At 37.7% G+C, this 19,789-nt stretch overlaps 1 protein-coding gene across 1 annotated transcript; it reads left to right on the forward strand.

Moving 5' to 3' along the window:
* Positions 1-6,859: 6,859 nt before the first annotated feature.
* Positions 6,860-12,504, forward strand: LOC143858523 (2-alkenal reductase (NADP(+)-dependent)-like). Its single transcript, XM_077369166.1, has 6 exons — positions 6,860-6,953; positions 7,262-7,500; positions 9,653-9,845; positions 10,377-10,543; positions 11,465-11,547; positions 11,862-12,504. The coding sequence occupies exons 1-6, from the start codon at positions 6,947-6,949 to the stop codon at positions 12,238-12,240; spliced, it is 1,068 nt and encodes a 355-aa protein (XP_077225281.1). The 5' UTR covers positions 6,860-6,946; the 3' UTR covers positions 12,241-12,504.
* Positions 12,505-19,789: the final 7,285 nt, after the last annotated feature.

Raw genomic sequence — 19,789 nt, forward strand, 5'->3', positions numbered from 1 at the left:
ATGGGCCCTCAAATGGGGTAGAAGAAGTACCCTTGGAGGGTCCATCAAATCCAGAAGATGATCGTCAAGTTGAAAGTCATGGGTTTTCAGCTACAAAAAAGGGGTTATTAGTACCTAAGGGGGGCTTCTCAAGGGCAACCGAGGGGAGCTATGCATGGTATTAGAGAAGGGATTATGGGCCCTCAAATGGGGTAGAAGAAGCACCCTTGGAGGGTCCATCAAATCCAGAAGAAAGTCCTGAAGTTGATAGTCATGGGTTTTCAGCTACAAAAAAGGGGTTATTAGTACCTAAGGGGGGCTTCTCAAGGGCAATAGAGGGGACCTATGGATGGTATTAGAGAAGAGATTATGGGCACTCAAATGGGGTAGGAGAAGTACCCTCGGAGGGTCCATCAAATCTAGAAGAAGGTCCTCAAGTTGAAAGTCATGGGTTTTCAGCTACAAAGAAGGGGTTATTAGTACCTAAGGGGGGCTTCTCAAGGGCAACCGAGGGGAGCTATGCATGGTATTAGAGAAGGGATTATGGGCACTCAAATGGGGTAGAAGAAGTACCCTTGGAGGGTCCATCAAATCCAGAAGAAAGTCATGAAGTTGAAAGTCATGGGTTTTCAGCTACAAAAAGGGGTTATTAGTACGTAAGGGGGGCTTCTCAAGGGCAATAGAGGGGAGCTATGCATGGTATTAGAGAAGGGATTATGGGCCCTCAAATGGGGTAGAAGAAGTACCCTTGGAGGGTCCATCAAATCCAGAAGAAAGTCCTGAAGTTGAAAGTCATGGGTTTTCAGCTACAAAAAAGGGGTTATTTGTACCTAAGGGGGGCTTCTCAGGGGCAATAGAGGGGAGCTATGCATGGTATTAGAGAAGGGATTATGGGCCCTCAAATGGGGTAGAAGAAGTACCCTTGGAGGGTCCATCAAATCCAGAAGATGGTCGTGAAGTTGAAAGTCATGGGTTTTCAGCTACAAAAAGGGGTTATTAGTACCTAAGGAGGGCTTCTCAAGGGCAATAGAGGGGAGCTATGCATAGTATTAGAGAAGGGATTATGGGCCCTCAAAAATTCAATCCCTACACTCTTCAAACTCATGTCTGTCTTCTTTTCGCAAGCACTTTCACATTTAACACCAAAGCTAAATGGGATAGCATGAGTTTTGATATACTAATAATAGCAATATCTTATGGAGCACAACCACCATTTGCGCATTATCATATCACACTGCCACATTTCTCTTAAATAAAATCTTTGCAAATTATTTCTTTCAGATAGTAAAGAAAATAATATGAAAGATAACAAGGGGGTGAAGGCAATGGAGAAAGATATGTGATTGTATAAGAATGCCATCTGGAAACATGTACCCCAACTGTAAGAACGGTGTGTTTGCCACAAATGGTTTATTTTTTCTCTAAATATACACTCAACTCCTATTGTTAAAGCATCAATTTCTTTAATGTTTATCTTTTCAAGAATTTGTTGCTCAAAATAAATGGATGTTAAGAAAGCTTTTATTCATGGAAAGTTCAAAAGCATAAATGTAGTTCAAAAGCATAAATGTAGTTCAAAAGCTTTTAGTATGAGAGGTGAGACTACAAACTACATCTACATCTCTACTATGACAGGTGAGAATACAAATTTGTCAACTGACTACAAACTACATCTCTACTTCGTACTCACACCGAAGACAAATCATGAAAAATAAACTGAGACCAGGTAGGGTTTACTGTTTTCCAGGTTTCATACGTGCTTCACCTTCGTCGAGATCGCCGGAGAGATTGCCTACGGCTCTGTTTGGTTGTCAAAAATCAGGCATCTCATTAGAATTTCGTGGGAATTTTAGATGCCGGCACGTCGTTTGGTTGTGTTTTTCAAACCCGATGGTCAAAACACCCACAACAATGTCGGGATACGGTCGGCCCACGTGGCTCTCCAATGAGAACCGAATGGCAAACCCCCAAAACCGAGTTTATGTATTAGAATTTCAACAGGAATGGCCTTCTCAAACGACGGATGAGGCTCCACGCACTGCTTCGTCGCATATCTTCCGCTAAATTCTTGTAACCAAATGGCATTTGGGAATTTAGTTCCAACAAAATCCTAGTAAGCATCCCTACAACCAAACGTTACTTCAAAACCCCACCCACATAAGGTCCTTTCATTGCCATTCTGCACAAATCCCCTTTCACTCCCCCTTCCCGCCGAGATTCACGAACCAAACAGACCCGTAGAGATCGCCGGAGAAAAGGACGGAAAAAAAAAAAAACACAGACGGGAGGAGAGAAGAGGGAAGAGAAAGAGAGGGAAACTGAAATGCTTTTTATTTCTTAAAAGTCATATCACCTATTTCTGCCACAAGGGCATTCTCGTCATTGAAAATTTAGAAAACCAAATTTTGACCCCCTTATGTCATTTTTGCTATAGCTAGGCCCCTGTGTCATTATACGATTTATTTGACCCCCCTACGTCAAATCTTCAAAATTATATAGTGGCGGACTGTGAAGTCACGTCAAGGGAGTAGGTGGCCGACCGTGAAGTCCCATCAATGTGCGAAGTTAATTCATTTGACATCCTACATGCTACATTGGTTCGGCCCATTTATGTTTGAACAACTAAGAAATTATAAGGTGGCCGACCGTGAAGTCCCATCAAGGTGGTGCATCAAATGTACCACCCTTGATATTTGATCCAACAGCAGCATCTTAAAAGTGCGCTGCTGTTGGATCAAATATCAAGGGTGGTACCGTTTTGACATTACTTACCGTAGGGCACCATATTTTCTCTGAACAACTACAGGTTTTTATCCTTTTCAAGTACATTGGGTTTATCAACACAGGTTTTCCTTATGAAAGTGATATTCCCCAGGTCTCTACAGCCGAGTACAACCACTCCACAGCCCCCTCTCTCTCCCCGTTGGTGGGCCCAACAATTAATTTGTTGAAATCTTTGAACAAGATAGGCCCTACACATATTTTTAAAAATGAACAGCGCAGCCCACACCATAGGATGTTCCAAACCGTCTATTTGATGGGCCACAACACAGATAGGTTGTGATTGAAAGGTTGCGATCATCTCATGGAAAAGATTTTTGGGCGCAACCCATTTACGCTATGGCCCATCAAATGGCTGGTTTGGATAATCCTATGGTGTGGGTGGTACAGTAACATTAAGGCCCATGCATATTTTTTCAAAATGAAGTGTACGGTCAAGGCTTGGGTCATCCTATGGTGTGGGTCGTACAATAACATTAAGGCCCAATTGATGAATTGTACGGTCCACACCATAGGATGATCATTGCCGTCCATTTAATGGGCCGCAACGTAAATAGGTTGTGCCCCCAAAATCATTTGCATAGGATGATCCCAGGGTTGGGATCATCCTATGGAAATGATTTTTTAGGCACAATATATTTACATGGACAGTTTGGATCATCCTATAGTGTGATCTGTACAGTACTTTTTGAAAAAAAAAAAAAAAAGAAGAAGAAGAAGGGACTATAAGTGCTTACACCATATAAAAACTTGTTTCGTTTCGTTTGTTTGAAGCTAGTCTCCACAACCCAGTTTTGAAATCTTTTCCGGTATGCCTTTTTCCGTTATTATGGCACCACACATTTTGTTCAAATAAGTGACAGAGGGATTGATTTTGGGAGTTTTTATATGCCTGACCTTGAAAACAGCGCCACCCTTGATATTTGATCCAACAACAGCCCCCTTTATCATCTTTTGAAGGGGGCAACTGATGGATCAAACATCAAGGGTGGCGCTTTTTTTAAGGTCATGCCTGAACGGGCATCATACAATTTCTCTGATTTTGGTGATGACAAAATGCTATAAATAGCCATAGAGAGAGATAGCTAATAAGAGAGAGCATTACTTGTAATCTTTAGTTACAGAATTCTTGAGTTTCCCAAAGATAGTAAAAATTTAAGGCCTTCGATTTTGGCAGAGAGAGAGAAGGAAACAATGGCTGAGGTAGATGAAGTGAACAACAAGCAGATAATCTTGAGAGATTACGTGACGGGATTTCCTAAAGAATCGGACATGATTTTGGGCTCAACCAAAATCCAATTAAAGGTTCCTGAGGGATCCAAATCAGTCCTCGTAAAGAATCTTTACCCCTCTTGCGATCCTTATTTGCGAGGTCGGATGAATCGGATTCCACTTCGCAATATTCCTTCCTTCACGCCAGGATCGGTAATTTTTTTTCCACTTGGAATTTTCATTTCTTCATTTTGTTAGGGTTTTTATTTCTATGGTCATGGAAATTCGTTTATTTTGTAAGTTTGGGAAGACACGAGAGCAATTTTTTTTGTTTTTTCCTTGAAATCTGCTTAGGAAGAATTTAATGAGATTTCATATGACCGTATTTTTTCAAAAATGTACGGTATGCCCCACACCATGGGATGATCCAAACCGCTCACTTGCTGGGCGTAAATAGGTTTGTGCCCCAAAATCATTTCCATAGAATGATTCTAACCCTCTGATCTATAGAAGTTTCCATAATGTGCAGTCCCTCTATAGATCGGACGGTTAGGATCATCACAACCTATTTACACCCAATGGATGGACTGTTTGGATCATCCCATGGAGTGGGTCCTACTGTACTTTTTGAAAAGTACGAGTTTAGGATGAAATACATTTGACGAGGGAAACAAAGACAAAGTAACACATGGAATTTAGGGCCAGTTTGGTTCAGGCTTTTGTTAGGAATATAGATACCATTTGAGGAAATTTTATATGGTGTAAGCAAGGTTTTAAATTTCGGTTTCGTTACCTATTTCGGACCCCACCGAAATCCGAAATTTGGTATTAAGTTTCGAAATTTGGGACTGAAATTCTGAAATTTTGTAACACTTTTTTTTTTTTTTTTTTAAATGCCATTTTCTAAAAATTTCGAACCGAAATTCCGAAATTTCAGGAAATTTCAGTTTCGGTCGAAATTTAAAACCATGAGTGTAAGCCCTTATATTCCCATATTTTTAAAAAGTACTGTACATACCACATCATAAGATGATCCAAACCGTCCATGAGGATCATCATAAATTGTGGTCCTGTACAGTACTTTTTGAAAAATAAGGGACTATAAGGGCTTACACCATATAAAAACTCTCATTTGAGAATGAGAATAAAATGGTTGGGAGTTGTGTTCTTTTATTTCTCAAAAACCATGGACGGTATTTTTAGTGTTTAATATACACCATATTATGTTATAGTAGATGGTCCATATGTAGGGAATTTAACCGGGTAGAACTCACACCTAAAAAGCTAGCTGTTAGAGGGTGGGTTGCACATTTCCTCATAACCCATCCTCATCCATTTCACTTATCCGATGTGGGACTATTTGCTTTTGTGTGGAACCCCAACAATCTCCCCCTCCATGCAGAAGCAACGTGGACAATCTCGCCCCTTCATGCAGCAGCAAAATGGAAACCACGAGATACTACATCGAGGTTTCCGAGATCTTGCCCGAGGGACATTTTCCCGCCCTCGGAGGCCCATAACGTAACTCAACTCAACTCAACAAAGCCTTTGTCCCAAATTAGTTGGGGTCGGCTAAATGAATCCTTTAGAAAAATTTCATGAAGAAGGTGAAAGGAATCTATCCGGCTCTAATTTTGGCTCTAGTTGGGTTCTTCTACGTGGATCATTTTTTTTCCATTCTATCCTATTGAAGGTCATGTTCTTTGTTATGCTTCTAGCTATCAAGTCTTTCCTCACTGTTTCTACCCAAGTTGTTTTCGGTTTGCCCCTCCTTAACACTTTTTCAACAATTTTGTGATCATCTAATTTTCCTCCATAAGTTCTTATTTGATTTATAATAGAAGTCACTCTAAAGAAAAAAAACTTGAATTGATTCAGAATTTTTCATAATCAAATTCTCAAATCATGACGAAGGGTTTCTAACTTAATAGAAATTACCTTCTTAGTACCTTGGTATTCTTCTTTAAGCAAATCCCATGCTTCCTTTGATGTAGTTGCAGCCATAATCCTTGAAAATATTGGTTCATCCATGGCTTGTGTGCTGAGGTAAAAAGCCCTTGCGTCTTTCTTTTTGCTCTCCTTTAATTCTTTCTTTTGTACCATGGTCAATCTTTCATGTTCTGCAAAATTTTCGTACCCATTCTCTACCAAGTCCCATAATTCATAAGACATAAATAACGTCTTCAAGTTAATTGACCAAAATTGAAAATTATCATCTTTAAATAAAGGAACTCTTTGCTGAAAATATGAAGAATTGGTGTTACCTGCTATGTTGCGAACTTACCGAACCCTTGCCGGTGTTTTCTTGAATTCGCCCTAGCTTTTCTGCTTTATGGAAATCCCAAGATCTGCTTCTCTGATACCACTTTGTCGAATTTAAGTACCAAAATATATAACACAAGAAGAGAGTAAGCGAGTTTTTTTTTAATAAAATATAAGAATAGTAGAATATGGAGGCCGTTCTTTTCTTCACACTACTTTTTCATCGTTTTTTTATTCCATATCAAAATAACCCAAACTAGCCTTTTAATAGACTATTCTATCCGTCCAAATTACTCACACGTTTCCATCTCTTTTATTCCTGGTCAAACTCTACTACATGACCCTAAAAGATAAACTCTTATTCCTGTAAAATATCTACTGACTTTATCTCACGAAAATATTAACTAACCGATAACTATTCTAGAAACAGTAAGAAACCTCCAATTGTTCAACTCTAATACAAATAGGACTCATAGTTTCTAGAGTACGAGATAAGCATGGCTTTATGTGGGCCCCACCAGGCAACCACCGTATAAATAGAATATAGTCATGGTGATAGCATTTCCCTTTAAAAAATCAAAAAAGACAATGAGCGCGCCCTTTCATGGTGCATAAGTCTAGCATTCCTCCAAGGAAAATACTTCTAAAATGAACTCCGTGGTTAAAATAAAGCAAGAGGTGGGAAAAAAACTAAGATCTTGGAACTTTCACAATGAAAAGTAAGATCTTGGAACTTTCACAATGTTCATTGCGTTAATGGGATTGGTGTTATCTTCTTTATTTTATTCACTTATTGCCCAAGTGTCACTATTGTAATTATCGTCAATTTTGTTTTCCCAAGGAAAATGGATTTTTTTTCAAAGTTATGGTGCCATTCGATCGTTTACTTCTTATGTCCAAAAAATGCTATAAATAGTTGTAGCCCTCATAGATGTAGGGAACAAGAAGAAGCTATAGTTCTAATCTTAGTGAGAGTTAGCTAGAGTTTCCATAAGATAGTAAAAATTTAAGAGCTTTGATTTCACAGTGGAAAATATGGCCAAGGGAGATGAAGTTAGCAACCAGCAAATCATCTTCAGAGATTTCGTGACGGGATTTCCAAAAGAGTCAGACATGATTTTGAGCTCAAGCAAAATCCGATTGGAGGTTCTTGAGGGATCTAAAGCAATCCTCGTCAAGAATCTCTACCTCTCCTGCGATCCCTATTTGCGAAGTCGGATGAATCGGATTCCACCAGGCTATATTCCTTCTTTCACACCAGGATCGGTAATTTTTTTCCCGGTTTGAATTTTCCTGTTTAAGTACAAATGATTAAATAACACTAACTCTAACTGATTAAGCTTTTAGAGTAATTGGTTGTTTCACATGTTATAGAGCATTTGCCACATGGCACATCCTGTGTTCAAAATCCAACAACTCCTTATAAAATCTAGGTGTACAATGAATTCAAAAGAGGGGTCACATGTGCCATGTGTACGGCCAACCACCCAACAAAAAGAGTGTCACTCGTGAGGGGAGTGTTGAAGAATAAATGATTAAATAACACCAATTTCGCATTTTCTTTCTGCATGTTGTTGGCGGTTTTCTATTGTCATGGAAATTAGTTGAATTTGTAAGTTTTGGGAGAGACGATCAATTATTATTTTTCCCTTGAAATCCGCTAGGAAGAATTTATATTGACTGTAGGAAATACAAAAAATGAAATTTGGGAAACTCAATAAGAAGAAACCCTGGAGCTTCAGGACAATTTGCAAACAAACGCTTCTGGGTACTTCAATTTGAAAAAGAAGTCTTGTACTTTGCACATAAAGAGAAGTTTGACAATTTGCAAATAGAATCATCACGTTTCAGTGAATTTTGCAAGTCAGGTCATGCCATGGTAAAAAAAAATTTTAATTCAATGAAAAAGACCAAAAATGTCTTAATACATCAAAAGACAAAAAATTACCTAGTAAAAACACCAAAATACCCATGACAATCAATTACAAGTTTGAATAAAGGATATGAGAATATCATTTCTATATACTAGCTAGCTTTCATATACATGGGTGTAAAAAAAATGGGCTCACCCCATAAAAAATGAGGCAAAATGGTGGGCTCCACCATATGCATGGATTTGAATTGAGTTGGTGGGACGCACCCTATCAAAACATGTCACCGACCATTACCACCATTTTGGTCTTTTACAAGGTAATTTTTACCTTTTCACATAGAAGAATGCTAGATTCACAGATGCGCGCTTGAAAAAAAGGGGCAAAGGCCGCCCCCGTTGGTCAAATTCCATTTAAGATGGCACAGAAAATTACAATCAAAACTGTCTTAAATGGAATTTGACCAATAGGGGAGCCCTCTGCAACCCTTTTTGCAAGGGCGACTGTGAATTTAGCATTCCCCTATCACATACAAGGACATTTTGGACTTTTAATAGTAAAAAAAAATCTACCATGGATATTTTGGTCCCAAATTATTGGCATGATTGGATTTGCAAGTCTCTCAAACGGGATGACTCTATTTGCCTAAAGTAGAAGACTGTTTTTCCAAATAAAGTGGAGGACTTCTTTTGCAGAATACCCTTTCTCAAATTGGGGGACAGCGATGTAGATATGGCAAATATTAGACACTTAAAAAAAATGGAAGTGATATATCCGCCGCTTTTGATTACTTGGGATACCCAGCAGCAGTGTATCAATGATTGCAAAGGGGCTGATGTACTTCACGTCAGAAGGATTCAATGGGGCTGATTGCCACGTACACTGCTGCTGGCTCTCCCAAGTAATCAAAAGCGGCGGATATATCACTTCCCTAAAGTAAATCCATTTAGTGTTTAATATACTGTCAAACCATAAAGGCATTTTTAGTGTTTAAATATACACCATATTATGTTATAGTAGATGGCCCATTTTCAAATGCCCAAATAGGTTGGTAAGATTGCGGATCCTAGTTTGCTTTAAAATATTTGGTAATTTGGCTAATTGCTTGTAAAGTCCGTTTGTTAGGAGAATTTGCCCTAGGGGAAACCGATTTGACATGGCTGAGTCAATGATTGATACATTCAGACTGGAATGAGAACTCGGCCGAGGTAAAACCTAGTTGACTCAGTTGAGTCTATGATTGACTTGTGGAGTTTTAAAACAATGGCTTTTTTGTCTGACGAAAAGATCAGAAATACTGATTTGTTAGCTAGGGTCAATCTATACTTCACAAGGCACTTGATCTGGAATGATAAGAACTGCATTGAATGCTTGACAAACTCAAAAAATCAAATTCTTCTTTAAAAGTAAAAAAGCATGATCAAATACTTAACCAAGTGCCTAGACAACTTGGCTTGAGCTATGACAAAGTCCTATTCAAGTTGGAAAACTTGGAGCCTTTTCTTATGGTGTCCTAAACTTGTGTTTGTTACTTTTTTATTATGCAGCCCTTACAAGGCTTTGGTGTATCTAAAATTATAGACTCTGGACATCCGGAATTCAAGGAAGGGGAATTGGTGTGGGGGGTCACTGGATGGGAAGAGTACAGTCTCTTAACGTTGATCGATGGTGATAAGCTTTCTACACTGTTTAAGATCAAATACACCGATGTGCCCCTTTCTTTCTACACAGGCCTCCTCGGTGAGTTGGACCTCTACAATTTGTACACAAATCTGTAAGTTGTAGCTAATGAAAACATATGAAGCTATAAGTTACAAATATTGTTCTCAAGAATTTCTCGGAAAGGGAAACTCTTGGGATATATATTAATTTTTTTATGTTTCAGGTTTATATTGAAAAATCGATAAAAATAAAATTATTTAAATATATGAAAATTAACAAAAATATATCATGATATAAATATTATCGTGGTAAATGAAAATGCCACTATATTTTTTTAATTCTAGGGATTATTTTAGGATTTTGTAGTTTAATCAAAATTTCGCAATAAAATCGCTATATTTTGAAAATCTCGGAGGTATTGTATACTTCCACCTTAAATTGAAATCTTATCTACCATCTGATTGAGTTCATAAAATCACATTCAGTCCACATCTCCACAGTAATTGCAATTCTTCCAAGATTGCAAATTAGCATTCTGCTTTCATTTTTAGTTTCGTCTTAGTAAAGCTTTTGGCACTTCAAGTTCTAACCATAGGACATTGTTTGTAGGTATGGCTGGTTTCTCAGCTTATGCTGGATTTCATGAGATGTGTGCTCCAAAGAAAGGGGATTATGTCTACGTATCAGCGGCATCTGGTGGAGTTGGTCAACTTGTTGGGCAATTTGCTAAGCTAATGGGTTGCTACGTGGTTGGTAGCGCTGGCTCCAATGAAAAGGTGACTTTCAACTTAAGATAAAATGTGAAAGGTTTTTCCTCAAATGATGAAAGATAATCAGATTAAAAGAATGCTGTGGCCATGTCCCACATGGACATTTAAATTGTGAACGGATTTCGAAAAAAAATGTTTCGTATGGGACGCTCCAGTGGACCACTCCCATCGTTTGTCTATGTCGCACTCCTAGCGACCCAAATCATTTGGATCCATCGGGCCATCCAGGTCCGTTGATAGCTCTAATATTATAAGTAGTCTCATAATAGATAGTGACTGTTTACAGCTACCAAAATGCAGTTACATAAGATCTCAAGCGAAGTCCTCATTCAAGTCGTTTCTTCCCTATATCCGCGCCATCTTTTGCCAATTTATTCGCATCTTCATTAGTTGATCTGTGCATGTGCTGAAACTTTGCGTAAATTAATGCCATTAGATCTCGAATTTCTAAGATTACATTTGCAAGAGCCCAAGGCCCCACCACTTTGCCAGTAGCACAGGTTATAACATTTGATGAATCCCCTTTGATGATTAGGAGCCCTACACCATTGGTTACGAACCACTTTAACCCCCATAGGAGCGCCAAGCTTCCACTTCATTTGAATCACAAATGCCGACTGGCCCGGAGTAGGATAATATAGTTCACCCATCTGAATCTCTGAGTGGTCCTCCAATACCCACTCGCTCCTGATTTATATTTGAGCTTCCATCAAAGTTTAATTTGGTCCATCCCATAGTCGGCGAGCCCCACCTTAGTTTCACTTTGTCTTTCTTTTTCTTCTTCTCCAATTCTTAGAATTTTATGAACACTTTAAACTTTTCCAATATAATCTATGTCTACTTCTGATCTGTAATTTTTTAAGGAAGTGTAGTATTGTTCGTTTTAATTTAGATTGATGCTTATCACTAATCTCAATGCCTACTCAGGTCAATCTGTTGAAGAACAAATTTGGATATGACGAGGCTTTCAACTATAAAGAAGAGTACGACTTGAACGAGGCTTTGAAGAGGTATATACATATTTTCATATAATATTCTTAAAGATCATCATCTTAAATAATTTCAATTTCATACCATAAAAGAGAGCAAGTGTGTCAGGTTTCTTTTCTTTTATACCTGAAAAAGAGTGTGGCCCCGGGGTGCACCTCTAAAATGCATAAAAGATAATGGAATTACAAGATAGCCCTGACAAAGAACAAGGCCAATAAGCATTAGGAGCTAGACGGGAGACGAAGTGTCATATTTTAAGGCCATTTATATCCATCTTTTCAATGATTTTTTGCCTTTAATTGCGTGATAACAATGCTAGGTCACTCTACTTCAGGTATTTTCCCGAAGGCATTGACATCTACTTTGAGAATGTGGGTGGCAAGATGCTTGATGCGGTTCTCCCGAACATGAGAGACCATGGTCGCATTGTGGTGTGCGGTATGATCTCCCAATACAACCTTGAAAAACCTGAGGGTGTTCACAACTTGTTCTCCATCCTTGTGAAGCGGGTTCGAATGGAGGGATTCATGGTATTCGAGCACTACCACTTGTACCCTCAGTTCTTGGAGTTGACCCATCAGTACATCAAGGAAGGGAAGATTTTTTACGTTGAAGATACAGTCGAAGGCCTCGAAAAAGGACCGGAAGCTCTAATAGGACTCTTCACCGGAAGCAACATCGGGAAACAGGTAGTTGTAGTAGCACATGAGTGATTCAGACGGCTCAGATCCTTCGTTCGTGTGTCGTGGATTAAGCATTTATGTCGTGGACTCATTTCCCTATAGATGATTGTCAATTCAAATAATGGCATGTGCAGTTCGTTGAGATTAAGCATTTATGTCAGTCTCATGAAATAACCCATGTTCTATAAGTGGTGGGCAATGTCATTATCAAAATGCTGAATGCATATTAGTTCCCATCATTTATATATGAATCATTATTAATAATAGAATATTTAAATAGTGTCATTATCAAAATATGGTTGTGCCAATATCAGATTCCTTTATTTATGATTAATTATTAACATAGAATTATTTGCATAATGTATTCCTTGTCTTAGTTTGCTTGCTTCCATAACTATTCTATTATATGAGAACCAATCAGCATCCTTAGTATAACTTTATTACTATGGTAATTTTGGAAATGTAATGGACTACTATTGACTTGAAGGTTGAGATTAATAAACCTTCTGATTTTTGCATCATGCAAACTACTCTCTCTCTCTCTCTCTCTCTCAATTCTGTTTCCGAGAAAAACTCCCACCTTTTACCATTACCAAGACCGTAGCTTTTCCAATTTCACAAGTCTTAAGGTTTTTTTGGGTTCCTGACATCTCTGTTCTCAAATTTAGGTTTTTGATTTCGCAAACGTTAGGTTCTTTTTCGGGTTCTTGATATCTCTGTTTTCTAATTTAGTCGACTAGCTTTTCCAATTTTGCAAATCTTTCAATGGAATAAACTTAGTTTCTGTTTTTATCTTCTTGTGGATTCGAGGGTTCCTTTTATCAAAGGAGAGACACTGTTCTGGCTTTCTTTTTTCACACGAGATGGTGGTCTTCTTGAAGATGACGATCTTCATCTTTTTTCCACTCACTTCTTCTGCACCAAGTGGGATGAGTGAAGTTTCTTCTCGGATCGAACTAGATTGTCAAACACCATCAACCGATTACAAACCTTTCCTAACTGAGACTCCAAGAACACCAAGAAATACCAAAAGCCATCCTTCATCCTACCTTCCCCTTTTCTATTCCTGAGAAAAAGCCCCATACAAGCCCCATAACCCTCTCTCGTACACCTTTCTTTCCTCTGATCTGAAACCCCTTCCTGAATATCTAAAGTGGCCCTTTCACCCCTCCTTTTATACATTTTTGGTATCTGCCCAAAATCTTTCAATCGAAAACCCCCTCACAAAAAAAGCTTTATATCCCTATTTTAGTTCACACCCTCTTTTTAGCTAGCCACAGTATATGCTTTTCATTGTTGTTTTTTTACCCGAAACTCATAGTTTCAGCTAACCCGAAATCCCCTTTTCATTGGCCACAAGTTATTACTTTTGGGACACTTTACCAATCTTCTATCCTAACAGACCAATCCCTTCTTGCCCTTAATCCTTTATTTTGACCACCTATAAAAGAACATCCCTTATAACCCTTTTTACATCTAAAGTGCCCCATTTCAAAATAAAAAAAAAAAAAATGCACACTCCTTTACCCATCTACACTGTTTATCCTACCCTTAAGTCACCAACATAGATCATACTACATTCATTATTTAGTCCATCTCCCTTTCATTCATAGTTCAAGCCAATCAGCCAAAGATGAGCATAATTTCACACATGGACCTATCATTTATCCCGCCTTTCTTTTGATAAGGTGATATATTTTGATTAAAAAAGCATTAAAAATGTATATCTAACGAAATTCGTGTTCAATATATTTTGGTTAAAAAAGCATTAAAAATTTATACCTAAAATCACAGTCATAAATATCTTCAATTTTTTTTAGAAAATATCACGATATTTTATAATTTTTTTGATAAAATATTATAATCCAAAATTTTTCTCTAGAAATTTAAAAATTTATCGAGATGTCTTCATATTTTACTTTTTCTCCAGCGATTAGAGATTTTTTTTTCCATGTGGAATCAGAAGACCACCTCCTTGTGCTAGTGACATAATCCGCCCAAAATTTTGGCATTATTTCCTCCTTGCTTCTCCCATCCATGGTAATGTGCTTGATTCCGGCAATTAAAATGGGCCCTGAGTTAAAATCAAAGGAACAGGGGTATTAATGTATTGCCCCTCTCGGAGGTAAACTGGTCATTTACAAAATACAGAAATGAAAAGTGAAATGATATATCCGCCCCTTTTGATCACCAGGAACACCTATCAACGACTAAATTCTTCTGACAAAAGTACAACAGCCCCTCTTTAGTCATTGATACACTGACAGGGGGTGTTCCTGGGGATTAAAAGGGGCGGATATATCACTTCCTAATGAAAAGTTAAAGGGAAATGATGTCAGCACAACCATGTTTTGATAATTGCAGTCACCCCTCTTGTATTTTATTATTTAAAGAGCTGTCAAGGGTTATTACAATTCCTAAAATGCTATGACATGCCAAATAAAATTGAAAAGACAAGCTGAGTTTGTGCAGCTATTAAAGCATGGTTTTGCTGATATCATTTCCAGTTAAATACGTTTAATATCTCCAAAATATCTTTTTAATGGCATGGGCGGTTAGCTCCTAGCCTCCTACACATACTGAGAAGGGTTTTGCTAACAAAGGAATTTTCCATTCATTTTTCACGTCGTTTGAGTATTTTACGAGGGAGATGATATCAGCAAAACCATGTTTTGTTAAAAGTTGTTAAAAGACCTCATGTGCATGTCTTGTTAGTATTTAAGTGGCAGTCAAGAGATCATTACACTTCCCAAAAAGCTCTTACAAGCCACTTAAATACTAAAAGACAAGATACATGGGCATCTTTTGACAAAACATAGTTGTGATGATATCATTTCCCTTTACAAATGTTTTGAGAATGTAAAATTCCTTTCTCGAATGCCAAAGCACTTTTGAAACCTTTTCTCTTTCTCTTTTTTTTTGTTGTTTTGATGACGTAGGGTGTCCCCACCCCACTTTGTAGAGTGGGACTAATTCCCTCCGGATGCGCGCAATCACCCGTAAACTACACGCATCGGGTAAGCCCAGGGGCATTTGAACTCTCATCTCTGGGTAGCATACCCAAGACTTTATTTTTGGCACCTCACGTTTTGATCCAATAAGTGATAATGTCATTGATTTTGCTTCATCACCTCCAACCAATGCTATAGATAGCCATAGATAGACAGCGAATAGGAAAAAGCATTATTTGTAATCTTTAGTTACAAAATTCGAGTGTTTCCCAAATATATAGTAAAAATTTAAGAGCTTTGATTTGGCAGAGAGAGAAAAAATGGCTGAGGTAGATGAAGTGAATAACAAGCAGATTATCTTCAGAGACTACGTGACGGGATTTCCGAAACAATCGGACATGATGTTGAGCTCAACCAAAATCCGATTGAAGGTTTCTGAGGGATCCAAATCGGTCCTCTTGAAGAATCTCTATCTCTCTTGCGATCGGTATATGCGAGGTCGGATGAATAGGATTTCACCAGGCTATGTTTCTTCCTTCACTCCAGGATGGGCAACTTTTTTTTACCAGGTTTGAATTTTCTTTCTGCATGTTTGTTTGGGTTTTTTTTTCTATTTTCATGGAAATTCTAGCTAAAAGTATAAAAGATTAAATAGGGCAGTGATAAATTCACCCCATTCTAGGATGAATTCACCCAGTATTTTTCAAAATGGACTGTACAGTCCACACCGTAAGATGATCCAAACCACCCATTTGATAGGCCACAACGTAAATAGGTTGTGCCCAAAAAATCATTTCCATTGGATGATTCTAACCCTCTGATCTAAAGACGGACTCACATTATGGAAACTTCTATAGATCAGACGATTGGGATGATCCTTCGGAAATGATCTTTGGGGCACAACCTATTTACATTGTAGCCCATCCTATTTGAAAAATACGGGGTGAATTTATCACCGGCCATTAAATAATTCCATCTCCAATAACTTAAGCTTTTGTAGTATTTGGTCGTTTCACATTGTATCGGAGAAGAGATCCTGAGTTCAAAACCCCTTGGCATTAAAAATCCACATGTAATGGCAAACCCAAAAGAGGGGCCATGTGCCAGTATGTGTTAGAGTAGGTGCCCTAAAACTTAGTATATTTCGCATGTTAATCAATAAAAGTTTTTTTTCAAGATAATTTATGGGTAATAAAAGTTGAATATGTGTGACACGCTACTTGTTATTAACACATATTTGTCCTTAGGTAGCAAAGTAGGAAACCCATGCTTATGGATTCACAGATCTTAGGGGGCAAGGAGATATGGGATTCCGGTTCTTTGTAGACCTTAATAATTCTTAGTTGGGGTTGATGTTGGACATCTCCTCTTGTATACAACTAGCATCTATCTTGCTAACATGCATGAGATGTAGAGTGACTTATCTCAATCACCGGGTAGTGGACCCTAAGCAAGATAGAATGGGTACGACAATGAGATTCCGTACTGAATAGGATCACATTAGAATAGCTTGTGGACAGGAGATAGTTAGCTATTCTACCAGACAGGACCCTTTACATGTCATTTGACTTGAGGGGTCATATTGGTCTGTTGGAGAGTCTATCATTCGTGGTCTATCTAACCGTGATTCTCTTAGAGTCACCAGAGGGTAGTACTGGAGTCTGGACAAACCTTCGAGGTCAATAGTGATATCCAACATGGAATTCTTCACCTATTTCATAGGATAACATCTACGGTTTTGGTCAGAGCAGTAGGCTTAGAAAAATACCTGGCCAGGTTGATTTGATAAAGTATATATCAAAAAGGATTTCACAAAATAAGTTTTAAAATGATTTTAGCAAATGCATTTGCTGGCCAACATTGCTTGACTAAAAGGTATACCATGAGTTGAGTCCACCCCCGTAGGACTCAACTCAGTAGATGTGGACTTTGAGAAATGACATGCACATTTGATGTGATTAGGGGTATGATGATTTGACGGTTATCTTAAGGGTTACGTCTCGATGGAGGCCACTGACTCAATACGATTGTAGCATTGGCTACAGAGCAATAATCGCAGTGGGACCCACTTATGGGTTCTGCAGGATTTACAGTTGAATCCCTGCTACGATCCTACTCACTATTCGATTGACCTATTATAATCTATTAGATAGAGGTCCCGCATTTATTTATTTTCTTACACGAACTACTTTTGTGGCATTAGATGCATTGAAAGGATATACACAATGTATATAGTGTATATGCACTATGTGATACATTGGGAATACCAAATTGGTTAAGTATTAACCATAAGGGTATTTTGGGAATATCATAAATTATATTGGAGCTTTAATCCTATTGGATAGGATTTGATTGCATAATTTAATTGGGAATTAAATGTGAAATGCAATGGGAATTTGAATTGGATAAGTGGACCCACATGGGACGAATTTGGGTGGGACCCATTGCCACAAGTCCCATGTGCTGTGCCATTATCAATTTAGAATTTAAATAATATTTAGAATATTATTGCTTGATTTGTTTACTTAAATTAAAGCAACACATGTGAAATTGGAAAGAGAGAGAGAGAGAAAGAAGAAAAAAACCAAATTTGAAACTTGGATGGGCAACTAAGGGTTGCTTGCAAAGCAAACAAACCCTCGTTGGACGTCCCATGTGGGTTGCCATAATGGGGTTGGCTTGCCTTGCCCAACTGGAGATTCCAATTGTGGCTAGTTTTCATATTTTTTGAGATTTCTCTAGAAACTTTGAATTGTGCATATGGAAATTGAGAACTATATAAATACAAGACATATGACTGGAGTTTTCAATAGCTCTTTCATAATTTCATGTGCTGAAAATTGGTAGAGACACCCAAAAGTCTTTCTTTTTTTCTTCTTCTCCTTCAATTCCATCAACTAGTTTTGTCTTTTCTAGATCAAAGACAAACATCTAACCAAGCTCCATTGATCTAAATACATATTTCCACATTATAATCTGATTTAGATCAGGTTATGAAGTGAAAAAAGAGTTGTACACAAGATCCTTTACACAGCAAAAAGAATCCATCGATCCAACTTGCGGTTTCGCGTCGATTAGACCACTGACTAATTTTCGAGGAGTAGATGAAGCAGACGAGATCTTTTCTAAAGGTATTTATATTTAGGTTTATTAAATCAATAAAAATCAATTAGTCCCTAGAAATCCTGGGTTAGAGCAAAACTTTTGTTCTACACGGTTTATTCTTCCGCAATGTCTAGCGATTTTGCTCGTGGTTTTACAACCAATCTAACATTGTGTAGTTGGAGAAATTGGTTGTTTTACATCCTAAGGTCAAAACCCAAATATCCACATATAATGGCAGACCCCAAAAAGGGCAACCCTTAGGGGGAGTGTTAAATGTAAAAGCATAAAAGATTGAATAATGCCATCTCCAACAACTTCAACTTTTGGAGTCTTTGGTCATTTGACAAATCTTACAATTTTCAGACGAAACGAGAGCAATTTTTTTCTTGGAATCTGCTAGGAAGAATTTGTATTGACTGCAAGGAAAACAAGGACGAAATTTGGATAGTTCCTCTAGGCCCTGTTTGGATTACGAGAAAAGCATTTCTGATGGCAAAAATTGTCAAGAAATTTTTTTATTTCCACGATTTAGAGGCAAATGATATGATTTTGGTTAATTCGGATGGATGTTATAATAAAATGAAGGTCCCCCTAGTACAAATTTCACAGGGTTGGTTCAAGTTATCATTCTTCACCTGTCAAAAACGAGAAATGATATCAGCACAACTATGTTTTAATAATTGCACAAATGCAGCTTGTCTTTTCTATAGTAATTGGCTTTTGAGAGCGTTTTGGGAACTATAATAACTTTTGATAGCTCTCTAAATAATAAAAAACGAAGAGTTAGTGCAATTACTAAAACCAAGGCTTTAAATGTCGTTTTTGGCCGCCACTGAAATGAATTTTTTTTTGGTTTCACCCACCACCGCCGAAATTTCAGCTGGAATCATGTAAAATTTGGTAAAAAAAATTAGTTATTTTTAAAAAAATTAGTAGAAATTTCGGTAATTTTGGCAATTTCGGTGATATCTAAAAATTTCGGTCTTGCTGAAATCCTATAAAAAACTGATTCAATGTACTTCATTTTCAGTCCAAACCAAAACCAAATTATTTTGGCCGAAATTTAAAAATTAAAACTATGATTAAAAAAACTGTGCTGATATCATTTCCTGTTAAAAAATAGGAATTTTGAAATATTTTTCCTTTCCTAACATTTTTCACAAAATTCTTGCACTCCAAACAGGGCCTTGGGGTGAAATACTTCTGACAACTCACTGACGAGGGAAAAAGAAAGAAAGAAAGAAAACCCAAGAAGTTTAGGGCTAGTTTGGTTCTGGCTTTTGTTAGGAATGCAGGTTCCATTTGAGAATGGGAATAAAATGGCTGGGAACTGTGTTCTTTCATTTCTCAAATGGGGGCCAGATATGTAGATATGGTGTACCTAAAGAAAATCCATTTTAATGTTTAATAAACGGCAAAACTGCAAGAGGCATTTTTTAGTGTTTAAAATGCACCATATTATCTTGGGATTTGCTAGGGTCCATTGCAAAAGGCATTTCGTTGCTATCGCATGTCAGACCGGC

This window comes from Tasmannia lanceolata, unplaced genomic scaffold, assembly GCF_043159265.1.
Source record: "Tasmannia lanceolata isolate RefF3 unplaced genomic scaffold, GAP_Taslan_0.1 ptg000026l, whole genome shotgun sequence".
Classification (NCBI taxonomy): Eukaryota; Viridiplantae; Streptophyta; class Magnoliopsida; order Canellales; family Winteraceae; genus Tasmannia; species Tasmannia lanceolata.